This window comes from Thunnus maccoyii, chromosome 10 (genome assembly GCF_910596095.1).
Source record: "Thunnus maccoyii chromosome 10, fThuMac1.1, whole genome shotgun sequence".
Taxonomy (NCBI): Eukaryota; Metazoa; Chordata; class Actinopteri; order Scombriformes; family Scombridae; genus Thunnus; species Thunnus maccoyii.
The window spans coordinates 12,353,382-12,370,869 of record NC_056542.1 but is presented as its reverse complement, the minus strand read 5'-3'; the positions used below and the strand labels follow the sequence as shown (position 1 = coordinate 12,370,869).

General features: G+C 40.6%; 1 protein-coding gene across 7 annotated transcripts in view; it reads right to left on the bottom strand.

Annotated features, from left to right (window-relative positions):
• Positions 1–17,488, bottom strand: part of cadm4 (cell adhesion molecule 4) — a 154,737-nt gene that overhangs the window by 21,188 nt on the left and 116,061 nt on the right. For all 7 annotated transcript variants that reach the window (XM_042424823.1, XM_042424824.1, XM_042424825.1 and 4 more), the window contains exons 2-5: positions 13,855–14,001; positions 6,226–6,513; positions 3,279–3,440; positions 1,315–1,405 (exon numbers count right to left, since the gene is read on the bottom strand). In XM_042424823.1, the coding sequence (XP_042280757.1) occupies positions 1,315–1,405; positions 3,279–3,440; positions 6,226–6,513; positions 13,855–14,001 (688 nt within the window). The remainder of the gene's footprint in view (positions 1–1,314; positions 1,406–3,278; positions 3,441–6,225; positions 6,514–13,854; positions 14,002–17,488) is intronic.

Here is a 17,488-nt window from a genome sequence, read left to right as displayed (position 1 = left end):
TGTAACCATTTTTGACCACTCGAGAATTGATAAAAATGGTCAAAAACCCCTTCCAAAATACCACATTAATACACCAAGACCTTGAGGAACACCATAGAAAAATTCATGCTATGATTTATCAAAAACTTTTGACATTTGGAGATTTCTGTAAGAATTGCATTTTTTGGTGATTGGATGACAAGCACTTCTGTTTTGGAAATTGCTCAGAAACCCCCTTGTTGTCAATATGCCTAGGAAAGCCATATATTTTCTGAATGCCCTAGGTTTCTAGTTTGTGGTTGTGAAGTTTCATGAGGCTGTGATTATCCTAGAGGTGACAAAACATCATTTTACATAGTGAGGTCAAGTTTCAAAAATGGTCTCACTACAATGAAATGACTACTCTGGCGGCTAACATTATCACAAATGAATACAATTGAGCTCATTGAATCCATAAAAGTCTCAGCTTTCCAGTCATACCAAATTTATGCAATTCCAAGACTCTTTAGGGACCCAGTATGCAAAAATATTCAAATACACCATTTTAGAATAGGCAAAAATAACACATTTATACTGCATGCAAAAAACTGCATGGTTTTTGCTCAAAATTGCATGGTATTAGCATAAACTGGGCACGTCTGTAAAGGGGAGACTCATGGGTAACCATAGAACCTATTTTCATTCAGATATCTTGAAGTGAGAGGTCAAGGGACCCCTTTTAAAATGGCCATTCCAGTTTTTCCCTCACCAAAATTTATCCTAACTTTGGAGCATTATTTAGCCCCCTTCCCAACAAGCTAGCATGATACCAATGGATTCCTTATGTCACCTAGTTTCATATGATGCAAGTATCTTCACTTATCTTAGTAACTTTAAAACTGAGCCCACTACTGCCTCTGAAAGACAGTAATGTTACCCGCAGACACTGGCGTCCTTGGGAAGTGGAAGAGGTCAAAGTGGAATTTTTTTCTGTTAAAATTGCACCTTAAATCTGAGTTTAAGGTGCATGATTTGTGATATCACAACTAGTTTTGAAGCCAATAATGGTCCAATATGTGACTTACTCAAAACTGAAGGTCATGGACCGTTTCATCACTGGCCTTTAATTGCTACCTTCACTGCCAATAGCATTGACAGTACATATGATATCAACTTGAAGAATGAACTTGCATGTGTTGTGTTCATAAAAAACATATTGGTTCTTATAATATCATACAACAACCAGGTTTGTGCCATTGTATCATGTGTAAATGGAGGACACAGACAGCATTTACTGAAGGCAGATCGCACCGCCACAAAACAATTTTACACACAGACGCACATACAAACACTTACAGAGGGTTCCCAGTGACGGAGCAGGTCAGGCTAAGCGAGTCGCCCTCTCGCAAAATGCCAGTAGGAGGAACAATTCTCACTGTAGGTGCAACTGTAGAGAGGGAGAAAAAGAGGAGGGGGAAGATAAATGTGTGTGTATGAAAGTGAAAGAGAAAGAGAAAAGCACAACAGAAAACAAAATGGATCAAAATGATCAAACTGGAGTGAGAATCAGAAAGAACAGAAAAAAAAAAAATCAGAAATGAGAGAGAGACAGCGAGAGAAGGAACAACAAAGAGGAACAAGGGAAAAGTGAGAAAGTGGCAGGAGGAAGGGTCTTTAACATCTGTTTCCAAGGCAACCAGCCGACAATCCCATGGTTGAGACACCTGTTATCATAAGCAGCCCACCGCTCCAGCAGCTGCTGTATTGCACTTACTTCAGTAACAGAGCAATGGGAAGCCAAATCAACACTGACAGTTGGTCATTATTGCCAGTTCTCTGGCTGGAGAAACCACCAGCATGCAGATTGACAAAACTGTTGAATATTAATCATTTTGATCTATCAACAAACATTAGTATACATGTGGCAAATTAACTGTACCTGAAGACTGACAGAGGAGTACTTGCTGAAAATGAATCACATCGCCATCAGTAAATATGTACTTATATGTGACTATGAAATGTTTGAATATCGGAAATTATTGACATATTGTGGGATAAAAATCATATTGAACTGTAAAGAATACTGATATGAAGAGAAAACAAATGGATTAACTGAATATTGTTTGTCTTGTTGGATAGTATCACAGTAATATAGGAGGTTCATGTCAATTTAAAACTCTGTCAACATTTGTTAATAAGCTTAGAGAAAAAATAATTATATGCATTTTCAGCGATGGATTCATACTTTCATGGAACACAAATAGTATTGATGTATCAACTAATCACTGAAAATCTTCTGGATCTCCACAGATGTTTCTCTGATATCTGATATCTGTGTTTCTGAATTTAAAAAAAGGATTTGCATTGGTCTCAAAAATCAAAATAACTAAATTAATATGTATTAAATTGTAATTATACTGAATTGTAAGACAGTGACAGTTGTTCCTCCTGACATCAAAACAAAATCCAGACAAAAACAAAACCCAGAAATGTCAAAACTGCAGTAACAGGAGCATGTTTCCTAATGTTTCATAGGATTAGAAGCAAACTAAATGGATTTACATTTCATAGATATTTAATGATGAATTTCACACTTTTCCAAAAATGATGTAGATTAGGGCTGTCTGATACTTTCAACATTAATCCTACTGAACCATCTACAGATTTATGAAAATATTAAGAATTCAGTAAAAAAAAAAAAAAAAAATGTTCTTTAGACTTTAGCCAATTATGAATTTAAATCTCTTGCAGTAGTTTATTTTTTGCTTTTGCCTCCCTCAAATGGACACATATGCAGAGATTTCTGTGCATATATACTCCTGCAAATAAGACAGCAAAGATCAAACAGTCCAAGAACAGTACTGGGATCGTTGCACATGCTAATGTGACTCAGGTTTTCACAGTTCCTTAAACCACAGGCCAGCACCCAAACCTGGCTGCAGGCCTGTTTCAGCCACCTCCCTGCATGACATGATTTGTATGTATTAGGTTTTAATGAGAGCAGGTCTCATACAGGGCAGCACTGAATATCAGTCTGTTAAAATCCTGGACTGTGTATGAATGAGCTTCATTCTAAAATGAGATATCCACCATTTGAAAAATGAGGCTGCAACCCTGACAAAATGATTGCTGCCATGAAAGCAAAACACTATAATGAATAGTACTGAAGTAGTCACATAAATGACGGCAATACAGATGGAATAATTTGTGTTTTTGAAATATTTGGCCATGAACATTATGTTACTTAATTTTTTTCCCCAAGATTGATAGAAAGTGCTTTGACATAAAGTAGACACATTTGGCCTGGAAAAAAGACTTACAATACACATCCAGGCGGTAGTGTCGAATCCTCTTCTGGCCGCCCAGGGCCGGGTGGAATGCCTCGCAGCTCAGTGCTGCCCCGTTGTCTTTCCTTTCTACTGGAATCCGGATGGTGCTGGACACGCTGAACGTCTTCGCGTTCTCCTGCTGGGATACCACGCCTGGAGGGGGAGAGAGAGAACAGAGGGGATGAGATGTTGGAAAGAAAGAGGACAGGTGGGGTGGCCAAGAAACCAGTTAGCAGCCAAAACATGCCCATTCTTCCTTTGTTCTGCTGAGACATCACATCTATGCCGGTTGTTGGAGTGGAACAGTGAAGAAGGAGGGAGGGAGTAGAAGAAGAGACTTTTAGAGAAGAACACAGAGGTGAATATAGGAAGCAAACAGAGTGAAAGGGGGAAGAAGTTAGTGACTGATGAATGAGCTTTCTCAAGCAGCATCAAGTACCTGTAGAGGGGAGGATGAGTGGTGGAGGACAGAATAAGAGAGAAAGATGAGAAAGCAATTTGCATCTATATTTCATGGCAATTACTAGAAGCAGAACTGTTTGTTTGCAGATGGTAAATCAACTGAATGTTTTGTGTGTGTGTGTGTGTGTGTGTGTATGTGTGAGTGAAAGAGAGAGAGAGTGAGATGGCGGGGAGAGAAGGATAAAAGAGAGAATATGCATAACCGAATTGAGATTTTAACTCAGCCAGACACAGAGAGAGAGAAGGGCGTCAAAGGAACAGGGTGAGAGAAGAAAGGCAAGAAGAGAGAGGGACTCAGAGACAGAGAGAGGGGGCAGCAAAACGGGGCATCATTGATGGGGGGAAGTGGGGTGGGGGGGGAGGAGGAGAGCTGTGGTGCAATGAGCCCAAACATGAAAGAGGACGATAAGAGTGCCAAGCCAGATGCAGAGTGGAAGAAAGATGCAAGAGGAGAGGAGGAGGAGGAGAGACAGAAGGAGGGAGGAGAAACAGCAGGGCCAAACTAACGGGACTTGACATGGTCACATACTGGGAGTTTGTGCTTGTTGAGGCAGAACACAACAATATTACTTATATCGCGCTGAGTTTTCAATTATTGCCGGCGAGCAAATGAAAGCAGGCCCGATAGAAGCGTGCGAGAGGAGGGTGAAGGGAGCAGATGAGCAGGAATAAGGGAGCAGCAGGAAGATAGTGTCTTAATTAAAGAGTGCTTTCCCATATCTGTTAGGATCTGCCTCTAACCTTTAGTGTCACAGTTCATTTAACTCAGGGCCAAAAGACAGAGGAGAGGAGAGGAGAGGAGAGGAGAGATGAAGAGAGAAAACGAGAAGAAGTGAGGAAAGGAAACAGGATGAGAGCAGACAGTGAGAAAGGAGAAGTGACGAAACAAGAGCATTAGAGAAGGAAGCATTAGGAAAGAAGACAAGACAAAATAGAGTGCATCCCCTGTCTGTCTCTGTGCAACCAATAACCAAGCCGAGGAGGGAGTGCCACATCTTTGTTACCGGTGAAATTAAAAGAAAGAAAAAAGGAAAAGGAGATCAATTGAAAAGAAATGAATGAGTAAAGGGGAAGGACACAGAGGGGAGAGACAGACTAACGTGACAGGCATGTTCTGACAGAGAAAAGAGAGAGACTGGATGAAAGAGACACGGGGTGTCAGACGAAAATAGAAAGTGAAAGAGACGGCGGCTGACATGTTTGAAAGGGCAAAACATTGCTCAATTCATGTCCCAAAAACTGTTGACACCAGATTATCTCACATTATTTCATCTGGTCTGTGAGTTATTTGAAGGCACAGAGTATGAATTCATGAATACCAATAAAGTAATGCGCCTCAGAGTGTTTTGTACAATGTCTGTATTTATTAAAAACATTTAAAAAAGATAAATTGAATAAAAAAAATAATAATAGCCATAAGCCTGAGCGAGAGACGCTGCGCATAACTTAGTCTGCGAGAGTTTTTTGGTTCGTGCTCAGTCAACTGAAAGAGCTTTTTGAGGAATTCAAATCAAATCTCGGCATTATACGCAAATGCTGATGTAACAGTGGAGTGCAAAAGTCATTTCTTCAGGGTTAAATAGACTGAAGGCGAGGGGAGAGATAGGTCTCAGATGTTTTATTGAGTGAAGTGCCCCTTTAACTGAGGGAAGCCAAGGGAGACAGCAAGAAAGAAAGAAGGATAGATCAAGGTAGCAGACTGATGGATGGCTCATAGATTCATCAGAAGCAAAGAAATGAGGGTGAGGGAGAATTTAGACGATGGTGAATTAAAAAGTAGGTCTTTGAGTGCTTGTGTGAGAGAGGTAGAGTGAGAAAAGTAGAAAATCTGGAGTGTTATGTAGCATCTGTGCTTTCATGTAATTGTGGACATGTCAGAGAATGTGCAAACAAAGCACAATGGAATTAGAGAGCATAGGGAACGAAATATAAAGAGGTAGGGGAATGTGTTAATAGCAAAAGAATTTGACAAGTGGACATACTAGAAAGACAGAAAAGCTCTAAAATATTTCTAGTAGTTGCTGTTCATGTCTGTCTTATGAATACATAGATATATAAATGTACTTCCAAGAACATATGATTTTTCCTTGAGGGAAAGAAAACAGAAAAATGACTACTGTTCACATCTCAAAAAGTGCGTTTGATCATTTTGGAACTAGATCATCGCCTCTAAATATTGCAAACAACGCTTGGTCCAAATCAAGAAAACGGGAGGAGAGAAGAGGCTCATTCTCTCCATCCATCCATCCATCCATTCATCCATCCATACCTGCTCACATCAACAAATCCATCTGCCATTCCCTCTGTCAACCCATCAATCACACATGCATTCATCCTTCCTTTATTCAGCGCTCAGTCTGTGATATTATCCACCCATTACGCTTCACCTGCCCTACATTCCCTCATTAATTTCCTCCTTTATCTCTAATAATCATCTAACCATCCATCAGTCCATCTGTCAGCCATATCCTGGTACCTGGTATCTCCCGGCCATTACGGATCCAGCGCAGGGTGGCGGCTGGCTTACTGCGCGGTGACACACAGGTGAGCTCCACCTCGCCGCCCTCCACGGCCTCCTGCTTCACCTCCACCGTGGGCGTCTCCGGGGGCACCAAAACGGAGAGTGTCGCCACCTGGTGGTGTGTGGCGTCCGTGTAGAGCTGGCAGAAGTAGCCGCCTTCATCCATGACACTGACATTGGTCAACGTGATGCGCACCAGCCGTGGCGTGAAGAGCACCATCTGGAAACGATCGTCCTTCAGAGCTGGAGGTGGGCGAGGACAATGTAGAGGGTGGAAGTAGGACAGCATGAGTTTGGGTTGTTGAAGAGGAAGAGAGTGGAGGTGGGAGAGTAAGGAGGGGAGATGGCATTATGAGAGAGGGTGGGGGGTAAGTGACAGGAAGTGGCAAAAACAAGGAAGGGGGAGTGAGAACATCATTCGTTGTCAGAGAAAACCACAGTCTGTCTGTGAAATGAGAGACTACATTTAACCCTCCTATTGTGTTAGGGTCAAATTTGACCCGTTTTCAAGTTTAGATGTGTGAAAAATAATTCTATTTTTTTCTGATCAAAACAAGGCTTCATTACATCCTCTACAATGGCCTACCTAATATTATAAAACACATTTTGATCATTTTTCTTTTTTTTAAATGCCTATATAAAAAAGTTACATCTGTTGTGTTATGGGTCAAATTTGATCTGGCAGTAATTATAGGTTGTTTATGCATGGAAATACATAGTTATTAATTGTTGCCAAACCATCATGAATAACAAAAATTACAACAAAACAAAAATAATAGAAATGAAATCCTATAAAAAAATAGTATAATAATATTGTGTAATAATATTAAAATTATGTCCCCAAAAGTAGCCTACAACAGACACACACATATGCATGCACACACACACAGGTACACATCTCCTGTTCCCCTGTTAGCAGTATATAGGTCGGGGCTTTCTTGTGCTTTATTTCTCACATCTCACCGCACACCTGGTAGAGCATGCACATTTTTAACGTGTAAGAAAATATAATTTTTTAAATTATTTTGGGAATTATTTTGTTTATCAGATCATCTCATGGCATAGTTGCCTGTTCTGTTCATCATAAGCAATAAAATAGATAAATTGTACCTGTTTTAAACTAAAAACGATTTGTACAATGTAAGTTAAATGTGGTCTAAAGTACATAAAATATCAAAGTAACTATATATATGTTATGGTTATTGATGAATAATAAGTCACTTAGCAGGTAAAACATTTTACTAGATGATAATTATTGTTTTTTTTCCAGTGCTTGTTAATGAATTTAAACACGGGTCAAATTTGACCCATGAACACTAAAGGTGTAAACCCTTTTCTAACACATTAGGAGGGTTAAAGATCCCCTCCAGACATGTTTTAAGATGTATATAAAATACTCTCCTTTGAATAATAATTTGTGTCTGATATGTAAAATCCATACATTTAAATCTACATCTTCAATCTCATTAAAAATTCCAGAATCTATAAAGATGCAAGTAATTTTCATTTCAAAAGTTTAACTGCAGGACACAAGATATCTTCTACTTTACTATAAAGTCCATTCTCAGTGTTTGTGCACTGGAGGCTTCAAGTTTTCACATCACCCTTGGGTAAGTTGAATACTGGACCAGGATTGGTTTCCAAACTAGTTGTCATGCCACAAATCGTGCTCGTAGGCCGGACCCTTAAAATTGGATTTTCAATGAGCACAGAGAAACTTTCCACTTTCAGCAGATGAATGTGAAAACAGCCTTCTAGTTTCAAACTCTGAACATACATCATTCTGCACAGTGAAGCTCAAAAAGTCAACTGTAGGAACAAGAGGAAAAACACATTTTTGAGTGGAGGGGCACTTTAACTACATTCATGCAAAAAAAAAAAGAGTAAAGGTAAAAACAAAGCGGAAACGAAAATAACAAAAATCCTTTCACTCTGGGTCAGTGTAATTGATTATTTTTTTCTTTAATGCTTCAGAGACAGACTGACACACACGTACACACACACACACACACACAGGCTCAGACTGCCAAATTGAGTGTCATATTTTAAAGAACGTTTTAACACATTTTACTGGCGGGCTTTTACTGGCTTTATTTGGAATTCGTTTTCCGATGGGAAGCACCTCAGGGGACTGATTTTTATACCTCACTCACAAACTCACTTATTCACATTCAGCAGGCTGCAGGTTCTCTTCAAGGAGCTATTTGGTCATTTCCAGATCAGCTCTACATATACAAACCTAGCGTGATAACGAGACTGATTTGCCATTTTGTTTCACTTCATTACCCACGCTGAAAGCTGTTTTCTCTTTGGAAAGGGTTGTTATTTTGCCTTCAACAATCAGTAGCGAGTGACATATCTGTCCTGCAGTTTTCATGCCAGTTTCAGTCAACATGGAAGCTGCAGTAGTGGTTAAGAGCCAGTTAACATTTTTCACTTTCATCTATAAAATATGCATAGTTAAGAGATGTCCTTTTTTAAGTGGACTTCGAACAACCTGTACACAATATCTTGTTTTTAATGGATGTAGCTAGGTAACAAACTGTGTAGGAAGATGATGTTTCCATTTTTAATACCACCTACAAAACTCTTGTTGGCTCTTGTTTATTCCAACCAGTACAAAAGCTATTATTGAGTGCAGCACCAGAACTAATTGAATAACTGAAAAAAGTCAGTGAATTGATGTGGACAGCGGTTTAGACCTGTAGATGTAGGTATGCAGATGTGGCCACAAAGGCCAAACAGTTGCAGGAATTTCTTGCACTTTTCTTGCCAACAAGAGCCGCAGGTTAGATTCAAACCGAGAGGTCTTAAGTTGTTGTTCTGAAAACTCAGATACTGCAGAGCATCATTTACTTTGCATAAATTACAGTGGAGAAATTTTACTTTGTGAGGTGAATATTTTTTGTTTGTGAATCTTTGAGGATTCAATACATTTTACCTTTTTCGCAAGCAGTAATTGGCAAGTACTGTACATCATGTAGCACAACAGAAAGGCAGAGGGCATTTTAATTGAATAGAGTAACATTTGCAGCTTTGGTATCAGTTATTCCTTAGCCTCAAGATAGTTTGCTCTGCATTAGCAAACAGTCAGTTCTATCTCCCACACTCTGCGATGAGAGAAGAGTTTTCACCGCCCTCTAATTTGTGATGTCACTCCCATGGACAGCACTGCAGAGGAAAAATTGCAAAACATGGGAGAAATAGTGGCTGTGACAGCACCCAAGACGATTTTCTGCTCTGGAATTGATAGTGCGGCTAAATCTAAAGCTTGGTTTGATATAAAAAAAAGTTCAGAGGGAGTTTGCAAAGTCAGTCTCGATGGAGCAGCTCCAGGCTGTACATTGATACAACAGATGTCTTGGTTCTCTCATTTCCAGCTTTGAGAGAGTGTTGTTCATTTTCCCAAGTACTGATTGGACTATCCTAAACTAGAATCTATTCATTCATTCTCTTTGTAACGGATTGCTTTATTCCTCTGTAAGCCCATTTCTAATTAGTGTCTGGCATTTTTATTCTTCATCTTATTAGGTTTTAAATCATTATTGTTTTACTTGCTGTGAAGCACTTGGTAACTTTCTGAAGAGTGCTATACGAATAAAACTTATTGCTCCAACCAAAAATGATTTTAGTAAAGCTATTACTTTGAGTGCTGCTGCCCTTTAAGTCAGTGAGAGACAAACTAAACATTATGACTGTACGCAGGGTAAACACTGCAGAAAATAACTAAAGATTGAACATGAAGAGTAAAAACACATCTGCCTTTTAAATGCTTAATTCTACAGCCAATCCTCAACCTTGGACCAATTAGCTGCTACAATCACTAACCCCATAACGCACAAAGGCGAGAGAAAAGAGGGGACAGTGACAGGGAGGATGAGAAGAAGTGAATATGAAACAATTTTCCTTTTGTTAGTGAAGAAAGAGTGGAATCAATGGCGAGAAAAATGCTGATAATAACAAATAACGCTAATAACAGTCTGTGGGTGACAGTGGCTCGATGTCCATAGATTCTCATAAATACCTTTGAGACTCACTTTGTATCGACTTGACTGTGAAACCTCTCCCTCGCTCTCCATCTCTATTTTATTCTGTCCCTTTCTCTTTGCTCCTCCGTGTTGGCTTTGGCTCACTGAGGGAACAGCAGACACTTCCCTGATGTAACACCCGGCCATCTCGCAGCATAATTCATCACAACACAGACACGTATAGATATTGGCTTAGTGTGTGTGGGTGCGCGTGTGTGTGTGCGTGCGTGAGAGAGAGCAGAGGAGGAATAAAGAATGAGAAAAATAGACTAATATAGCTACATAATGCGGCAGGCGGGGAAAAATAATATAGATAGAGACAAAAAAACCACAGGAGACTGAGAGCGGCCCAGAGCGATAGTGTTAGTCCACTCTTCCTGGAAGTATACTAAACTAATCTCTCCGCCTCACCCCTAAAATTTCCCTTCCCCCGTCAGCGAGACCATTGTTAGAGAGCTATTCCCCACAGATAGGTAAATCTTTTTTTTTCCCTCTCTGCACTAAATGGCAACTAAATGTCAGACTTGTGTTCAACTCCAAGTTCACCTTTATTGTCCTGTCTCATTTGCATGCTGAAGAGAGTTGGCAATGGGGGGCAAAAGAGAGATATGGACCACTGAGGAGAAAGGGTCCATTTGGTTAGTTCCACCACTCTATTATGGCTATCTGTCCCCACAATCTCATAAAACACAGCCCTGACTGGTTGCTCGCTTGCAAAACAGGCAGCCTAATTCCCTGCACTTACAGCAGCAGCTCTATTTGGGCAGTTAGTGTGGAATGGCTCGGCACAGAAAGGCCTCAGTTTGTTAGCCTGATATCTGGGCAGCAGATGGACAATTGGCAGAAATAGAGGAGCCCTACAGCGAGTGATGAAGCAAATGTGGAAGTAGAGGGAGCCAGAGTGAGATGTAATTTACACTCCCAGAAAATGTCCCAAGCGAGGCTTTCCGATGCTTACAGGAGCCAAATTAGTTACTGGGATCCATCTATACTTTATACCTTGCCTAACCTTTGGATCATTTCCCAGCGATCTCTCTTTTTCCATTGCAAGGCCTTTCCTTATTCTCTTTGTTCCTGTGTCTTTCTTAATTCGCCACCCTTTGTCTCATTCTGTCCCACTCTTTTCTTTAGTCTTTCTCATTTTCTCTTTTATTGTAGCTCTCACACCCCTTCTTCCTCCTTGCTCTGATTAGGCTTCATCGTGCTTTCCGAAGGGTGCAAGTCCATGTCTCGCGGGAGAGCATACGGGGCGGCTCTGTTTAAATACTTAATGGGACGTACCGGTTGTGCTGATCTGATACAATTGGGGGGAGAGTTGAAAGTAAGGTTTCCCAAAGCTCCAACCTCGACTACCCAATTAGGGCCTCTCCGTGATCGAGGTGACTAACGAGTGAAGAAAAGGTGCGTAGAACAAAAGTATTTGAATACTTCGCCAGTGAACAGCGAAAGCAACTCTTCTGTCTTTAGTATATTAATCTAATCAGAAAACAATGACTGTTCCCATGGGGAGTGTGGGAGTGCTGATTGTCAAAGCAATATAATTAAAAGTGCTGGAGGTTGTAATCATTAGAAATGTGAAAATATGTTCAAGTGCAAAATCTCACAAACAAAAATATCATGCTATATGTTTGTACATACAAGTAAGTAAAAAAATACAAGAATAATGCCTTCAAGTTAGAAGAGGTTTGCATTTTTTTTCATGTGGTTAAAAGCACAAGTTCAAATATGTTTGAGCAGTTCTTAGATACTTTGAGCATGTTTCACCCTCTAATGATATGAACTAATGATATGAAACTATTGCTTGAAATGTTCTTTAACCACTTGATCATATGAAGGTTTAACTACAAGGTCAGCTACAGAAAAAACAGTTCTGGATCTGGTAGCCATTCATTTTCTTGCACAAAGACACTTAAACGACCTTACTACAGTAAAGGCCTTCTACCTTCTTACTACAACACACCACTAGCAGTGGAATTTCTTTGCTACTTTATGTAATGGAGATATGATGGATATTCACCCAGTTCGAAGGCTGCATGAAACTGACACTTGAACTTTGTAGCTGAGGGGTTCGTTATCTATCCCAAACTAAAAGCCATGGGACAAACTAATATTTTGAACTCAAATTTTGACTGTCAGTTTGAGAATGCTTGAATGGTTGTGTGTGTTTTTTTGGTCCCACCTGCCATCAGATTCTCACTTCGTGTTATGCTTCTGTTGTGTTGTAGAGCGTTGCATTTTTGCACTGTTTTGTTTGGCATGGATTTTTATGTGACTGTTGACAACATTCAATGAAATAAAGAAAAAAGCATTCTATGAGCTACTTTTGAGCTCAGTAACATTCGACTATAGCAGCTTGAGTAAAGTTAGTGTATCAAACAGTCTTTGAGCATCTGAGTCAAGCTGAGAACATTTTTCAATTCAATTCAATTTTATTTATATAGATCCAAATCATAACAAAAGTTATCTCTAGGCACTTTTCACATAGAGCAGGTCAAGACCATATTCTTTCATTTAGACCCAACATTCTCCCATGAGCCGAATTAACACTTGTCACACACAGTCAGTTGATTTTGATTTGATATTCAAGCCTTTTAAGTCCAAAACTTGGTCTATTATAAATGTACCCCTTATTTACAGGGTGGTTATTCAGTGCCTCTTTTTCCTCTTTTTAGGGGCTCCATTCATAAATCTTGCACTTCCAACTACTGCTATAACTTGCAGTTGCTACTGGTTTGACATAAATTAATCAAGGCATTCATTACGTTATAAGGTTGATGGTGTCTTGTACGTTTGAACCATGAATATATTCAAATTCTCACGCTTGCCCTTGATTTAAATCTAAACAGTTACAAACCACAGTTTTAACCCTAGCCTTAAGCCCAAGCTAATGTCTTAAGAAGTTCATCACATACATGACATTGGGCATGAATAACTAAAATAATGTTAAAACTTTACTCCAATTAAGCTGCCCCACACAAAGACAATGTTTAACATCCTTGATCATTGTTTTTCTGCTCAGAGGTTTCCTAGCAGCACCAGCAGAAAATCTGGCTATGGTGGCAACTTTTGCCCTTAATTAGTTAAGAAAAAACATGTAATGTTTGCCTTCTCTGAGGCCCTAAATAAAATCTGCCTTCATTATAATATTGGTTACAATAATAATTTGCCATAAAACCACCTTTAAAAAAACATGTGATTGCCAAGGCCATGTTCTAATGAGGAGATGTAATAAGCTGTGATCTCATCACTGGGGTTAACAGTGGATTATGCAGAGAGCTTTGAACTATGCTTTTAAAACAGTTAAAGCAGTCACACTGTTAGGGCAGAGAGTAAAACCATCTCCTAAATTAACTCTGCGGTTATCTGACTTTTTAATGTGGAATCGCTTCAAAGACAAAGTGAGGACACTTGCAATAAGAAAAATGTAAAGTGTGAGTGTTAGTGAGTCATTGCTAATGTGTTTAAAAGGCTGGCTTCAAATGTCACTGAGGGCAAGTGAATAGACACTGATAGATTAGGTTCTTTTGCAGGGAAAAACGTGCATGCAGATACACACCTCGTGTGCCATTAAAGAAGAGGGTCTGCCGGCGGGGATTCTGGATGACCACAATTGATCCATCGTAATTCTGCAGGCGGCAGGAGATCTGGGCCGTACCTCCCTCCAAGACTGTCACATTCTCTGCCTGTACTGCCTGACAACGGGCTGGGGAAGAGAAAGATGGACATAAGAAAGTGAGACAGAGGGTGGATGGTGGAGAGGAAAAAAAAGAAGTAAATAAGAGGAGACGGACAAATGGGGGGAACAAATGCGGTGAAAAAGAGATGTTCAATTTGCTCACTTGAGATAGAACCTTTAAAAATAAGGCACTCAAAGCATCCTTCATTTACTCGCTATTCATCATATGGACACAATAAGAGAGAGATGGAGAGAGAGAGGAAGGGAACGGAGGAGACAGAGTGATAGAGATAAAAAGATTGAGAGCTAGAGAAAAGACACCAAAGGACTCAACAAGTAAAAGAAGGTCCCTAGGAACAATGTTATGATTATAATAGGAATGATTATAATTACTGCCATTCATCTTTTTACGTGCACAAACACACACATACAAATAGTCCTGTTGCCTCTGGCTACTCTAACAGAATGCATCAACACACATATTTGAATACATAATGCCTTATTAAAGCTCTAAGTGCCTTTCGGTCTTGAAATTAGATACACACACACACACACACATGAATGGACACACAGTAACAAAAACATGGCCACACATTCTGTATACCAATACACACACAGATTAAAGGCTGGACTTTGGCCACCTTGTGCATATAATAATAGTTTGAACAGCAATCTTATTGTGTAAAAACGCTGGCCAAAGTGCAGAGCTGTGGTGGCAGCCACGAATACACTTCACATATTCTTAATGCCATTTCTCATTCAGAGGCTAGCTAAACCAATTGATAACATTCTATTATCCTAATGTAATGCTTTTTATTACAGGTATTTGGAAAGTACAGGCAGATCATGTGCCAACTTTGGCTGTTGCAAACGAATATGCACATACACACGCACCTGTATGAACATCCACGTGTGTACAAGTGCTCAAACATGTGCACGCTCACGAACGAGAACACATACAAACACAGATATGTGTTTGCATGCAGAGTGACACCCACACTCACAGAAACTTTTGCACATAATCTTTCAAACAAACTTGTCTGGCCTCTAAACTCAATATTTTTAGACAAGGGGGCTGAGAAACAGCAGGGAGCCTCTTTGATGTTGCTGACAGCCCAAGAGTCAGTAATGAGGAGGTTGATTATGCTTTGATTGGAGCGCCCTCCGTGTTTGTGGGTCAGGCTGTTGACACGGCTCGGCTGAGTCACACCTCCCACTGAGCACAATGGACACCGAGCTCCGCCGTTTGAATTCAAATGATTTGCAGAGCAATTAGTCATATGGCTCCAGCTAGTAGTGGAATGTGATTGCCTTGAAGAGAGTACCAGCTTGCTGGGCTCCCCAAACTAGTATTTACCAATTTGCATCTCCATTTGCATTCCCTCTCTCCCTGGCAAAGTATTGGCCGTGGGGAAGATTTAGAGAAAGAAGGACATCAGTATTGAAGCATGATGATGAAGGAGGCAATAAGGACTGCCGATAAAGACGGCAGGACTATATATATTTAACTGCTGGGTCTAGCAGTCTTTGTGAGCTCTAAAACACCTTCAGAAGGCAGGAAATGTTGTGAGAAAAACAGATGGTGGCTGCCATAGCTGGAGTTGCTGACTTGACAGCTTTGGGCCAAAATAAATGTCTATATCTGCAACCGAGTTTGTCCTTTCTGTGTGTGTGTTTGTACGACATGTACAATAGTTTGGCATGTGTGTGGGGTACGCATTTGCAGGGGTTGGCATATTGCAATTAAGCTACTTTGACATCATCTGATCCCTCCAACTTCATCCAAATTTAATTCTCCCCTCGATTTTAATCTCTTTTAATGAAATACTCAAAGTCTACATATTCATCACATCAGGGGAAACAGAGAGACACAATGGATATTGAACTGAAGACAGAAATAAACCAAGAGGGGATAAAGACAAAGGGGACTCTAATACTCTATGGAAAAGAGAAAAAAATCTTGACAATTACCACTAATTGTAGTCATTATTGCTCCCATTCTCTGCATCAATATTGTGATTCATATCGGGGGCCATCAGGCCCTGCCACCGCCATCCCAATTATTTTTCTAATGGCTGTTATTACTCATCACCGTGGCAACCAGGCTAGGCCACCATTGTTTTAAACAGTGTTAATTGTAATATTGCTGCTGTGCATCATGACAAAGTCTGTGTCTGATTAGTGACCCATCAGAGCCAACAGAGAAAGAGGTCTTCAAGTGGGAGAGCGACTCCAGACAAAGAAAGCGGCCAAAAGTTTACTTGTGGGAGGAGGCCAGAAAAACTAATTAGCTGTCCATTTGTACACCCACTTCTCCTGACAGCTGTCACCCCTTCAAAGGAAAATTAGCTGCAGCGGCGTAGCAGTAAAGAGCAAAGAAAAGCGACAAAGAAAAATAAAAAATCGTTAGCCGCCATTGCGAGCGTGACGGCTGGCATCCGCTGTCGCCTGCTGAGAGATGCCACCCAGAAACACCTGCTGGCTGCTGGTGGATGATCAGTCTGGGTGAAGAGAACAGAGGGATGGAGAGACGGTGGGGGAGTGAGGGCTCTAACCAGGAAATGATAGCAGGGAGTTAGGAAGTGATGGTTTGGGTATAATAATGCAGCTGGCGGGGGCTGGACGAAAATATACGGAAGATGACGCATATTCTTCCACTCCCGCTCATAACACAGCTGGGTATAGCACTTTAGTTTGACTGTAGGTTTTATTGGCTGCCATTCACATCAAGGCCATGAGCCTGTGCCTCCGATCACCACTATAGTTCAGTAGAGAGAGGGAATGAGAAGGAGAGGGAGGGAATCAACCTCTGTGACAGAGGTATTAATCTGGCCCCCATTAAAATCTATGCCCATAATAAAATACTCCACAAGCATTGAATCATATTAAGAGAGAATGCTGAGAGCAATCGATACCATGGTAGTGCACTGACGGCTATGATCAACGGATAAATAAAACAAGAGGGGGAACAAAAACAATCACTTCTCTCTCCAACCAAGCGGGGGCAGTATTTCATAGCGGTGAATTGGTGCCTCTCATCATTTGAAATGCCTCTACCCCCACTGCCATGGCCCCGGAAAAAAAAGGAGCCTTTATTTACTACGGCAATAGAGATCTGAGAGGGGCCATCATTTCAAAATACATAAACAAATAAATAAATAATGGCCGTGCAAATTCATAAGACAAGGCTGTTTAGGGGCCCATCCTAATGGTCCTGCAATGGGGTTGAGTTATATGCCGAGGAAGGCAGAGGAAAGAGGGACAGAGGGATGGGAGGTGTGGAGAGTTATGTAAAAGAGGGGGATTTGGGAGGCAGCCAGGTGGACTGCTGGCTCAACCTTGGTCACGGTAAATTCTAGAAGCTGCCTCACAGGTGCAGGGTTAGCTGACTGAATTACCGCCTTGCTGCGTTGCTCTCCCTCTCCGGTTCGCTCGCTCCCCGTTTCTCTCTATACATATCTCTGAGAGTGAAGGAGAGTGAGGGAAAGATAGAACAAAAAGACAAGCCGCACAA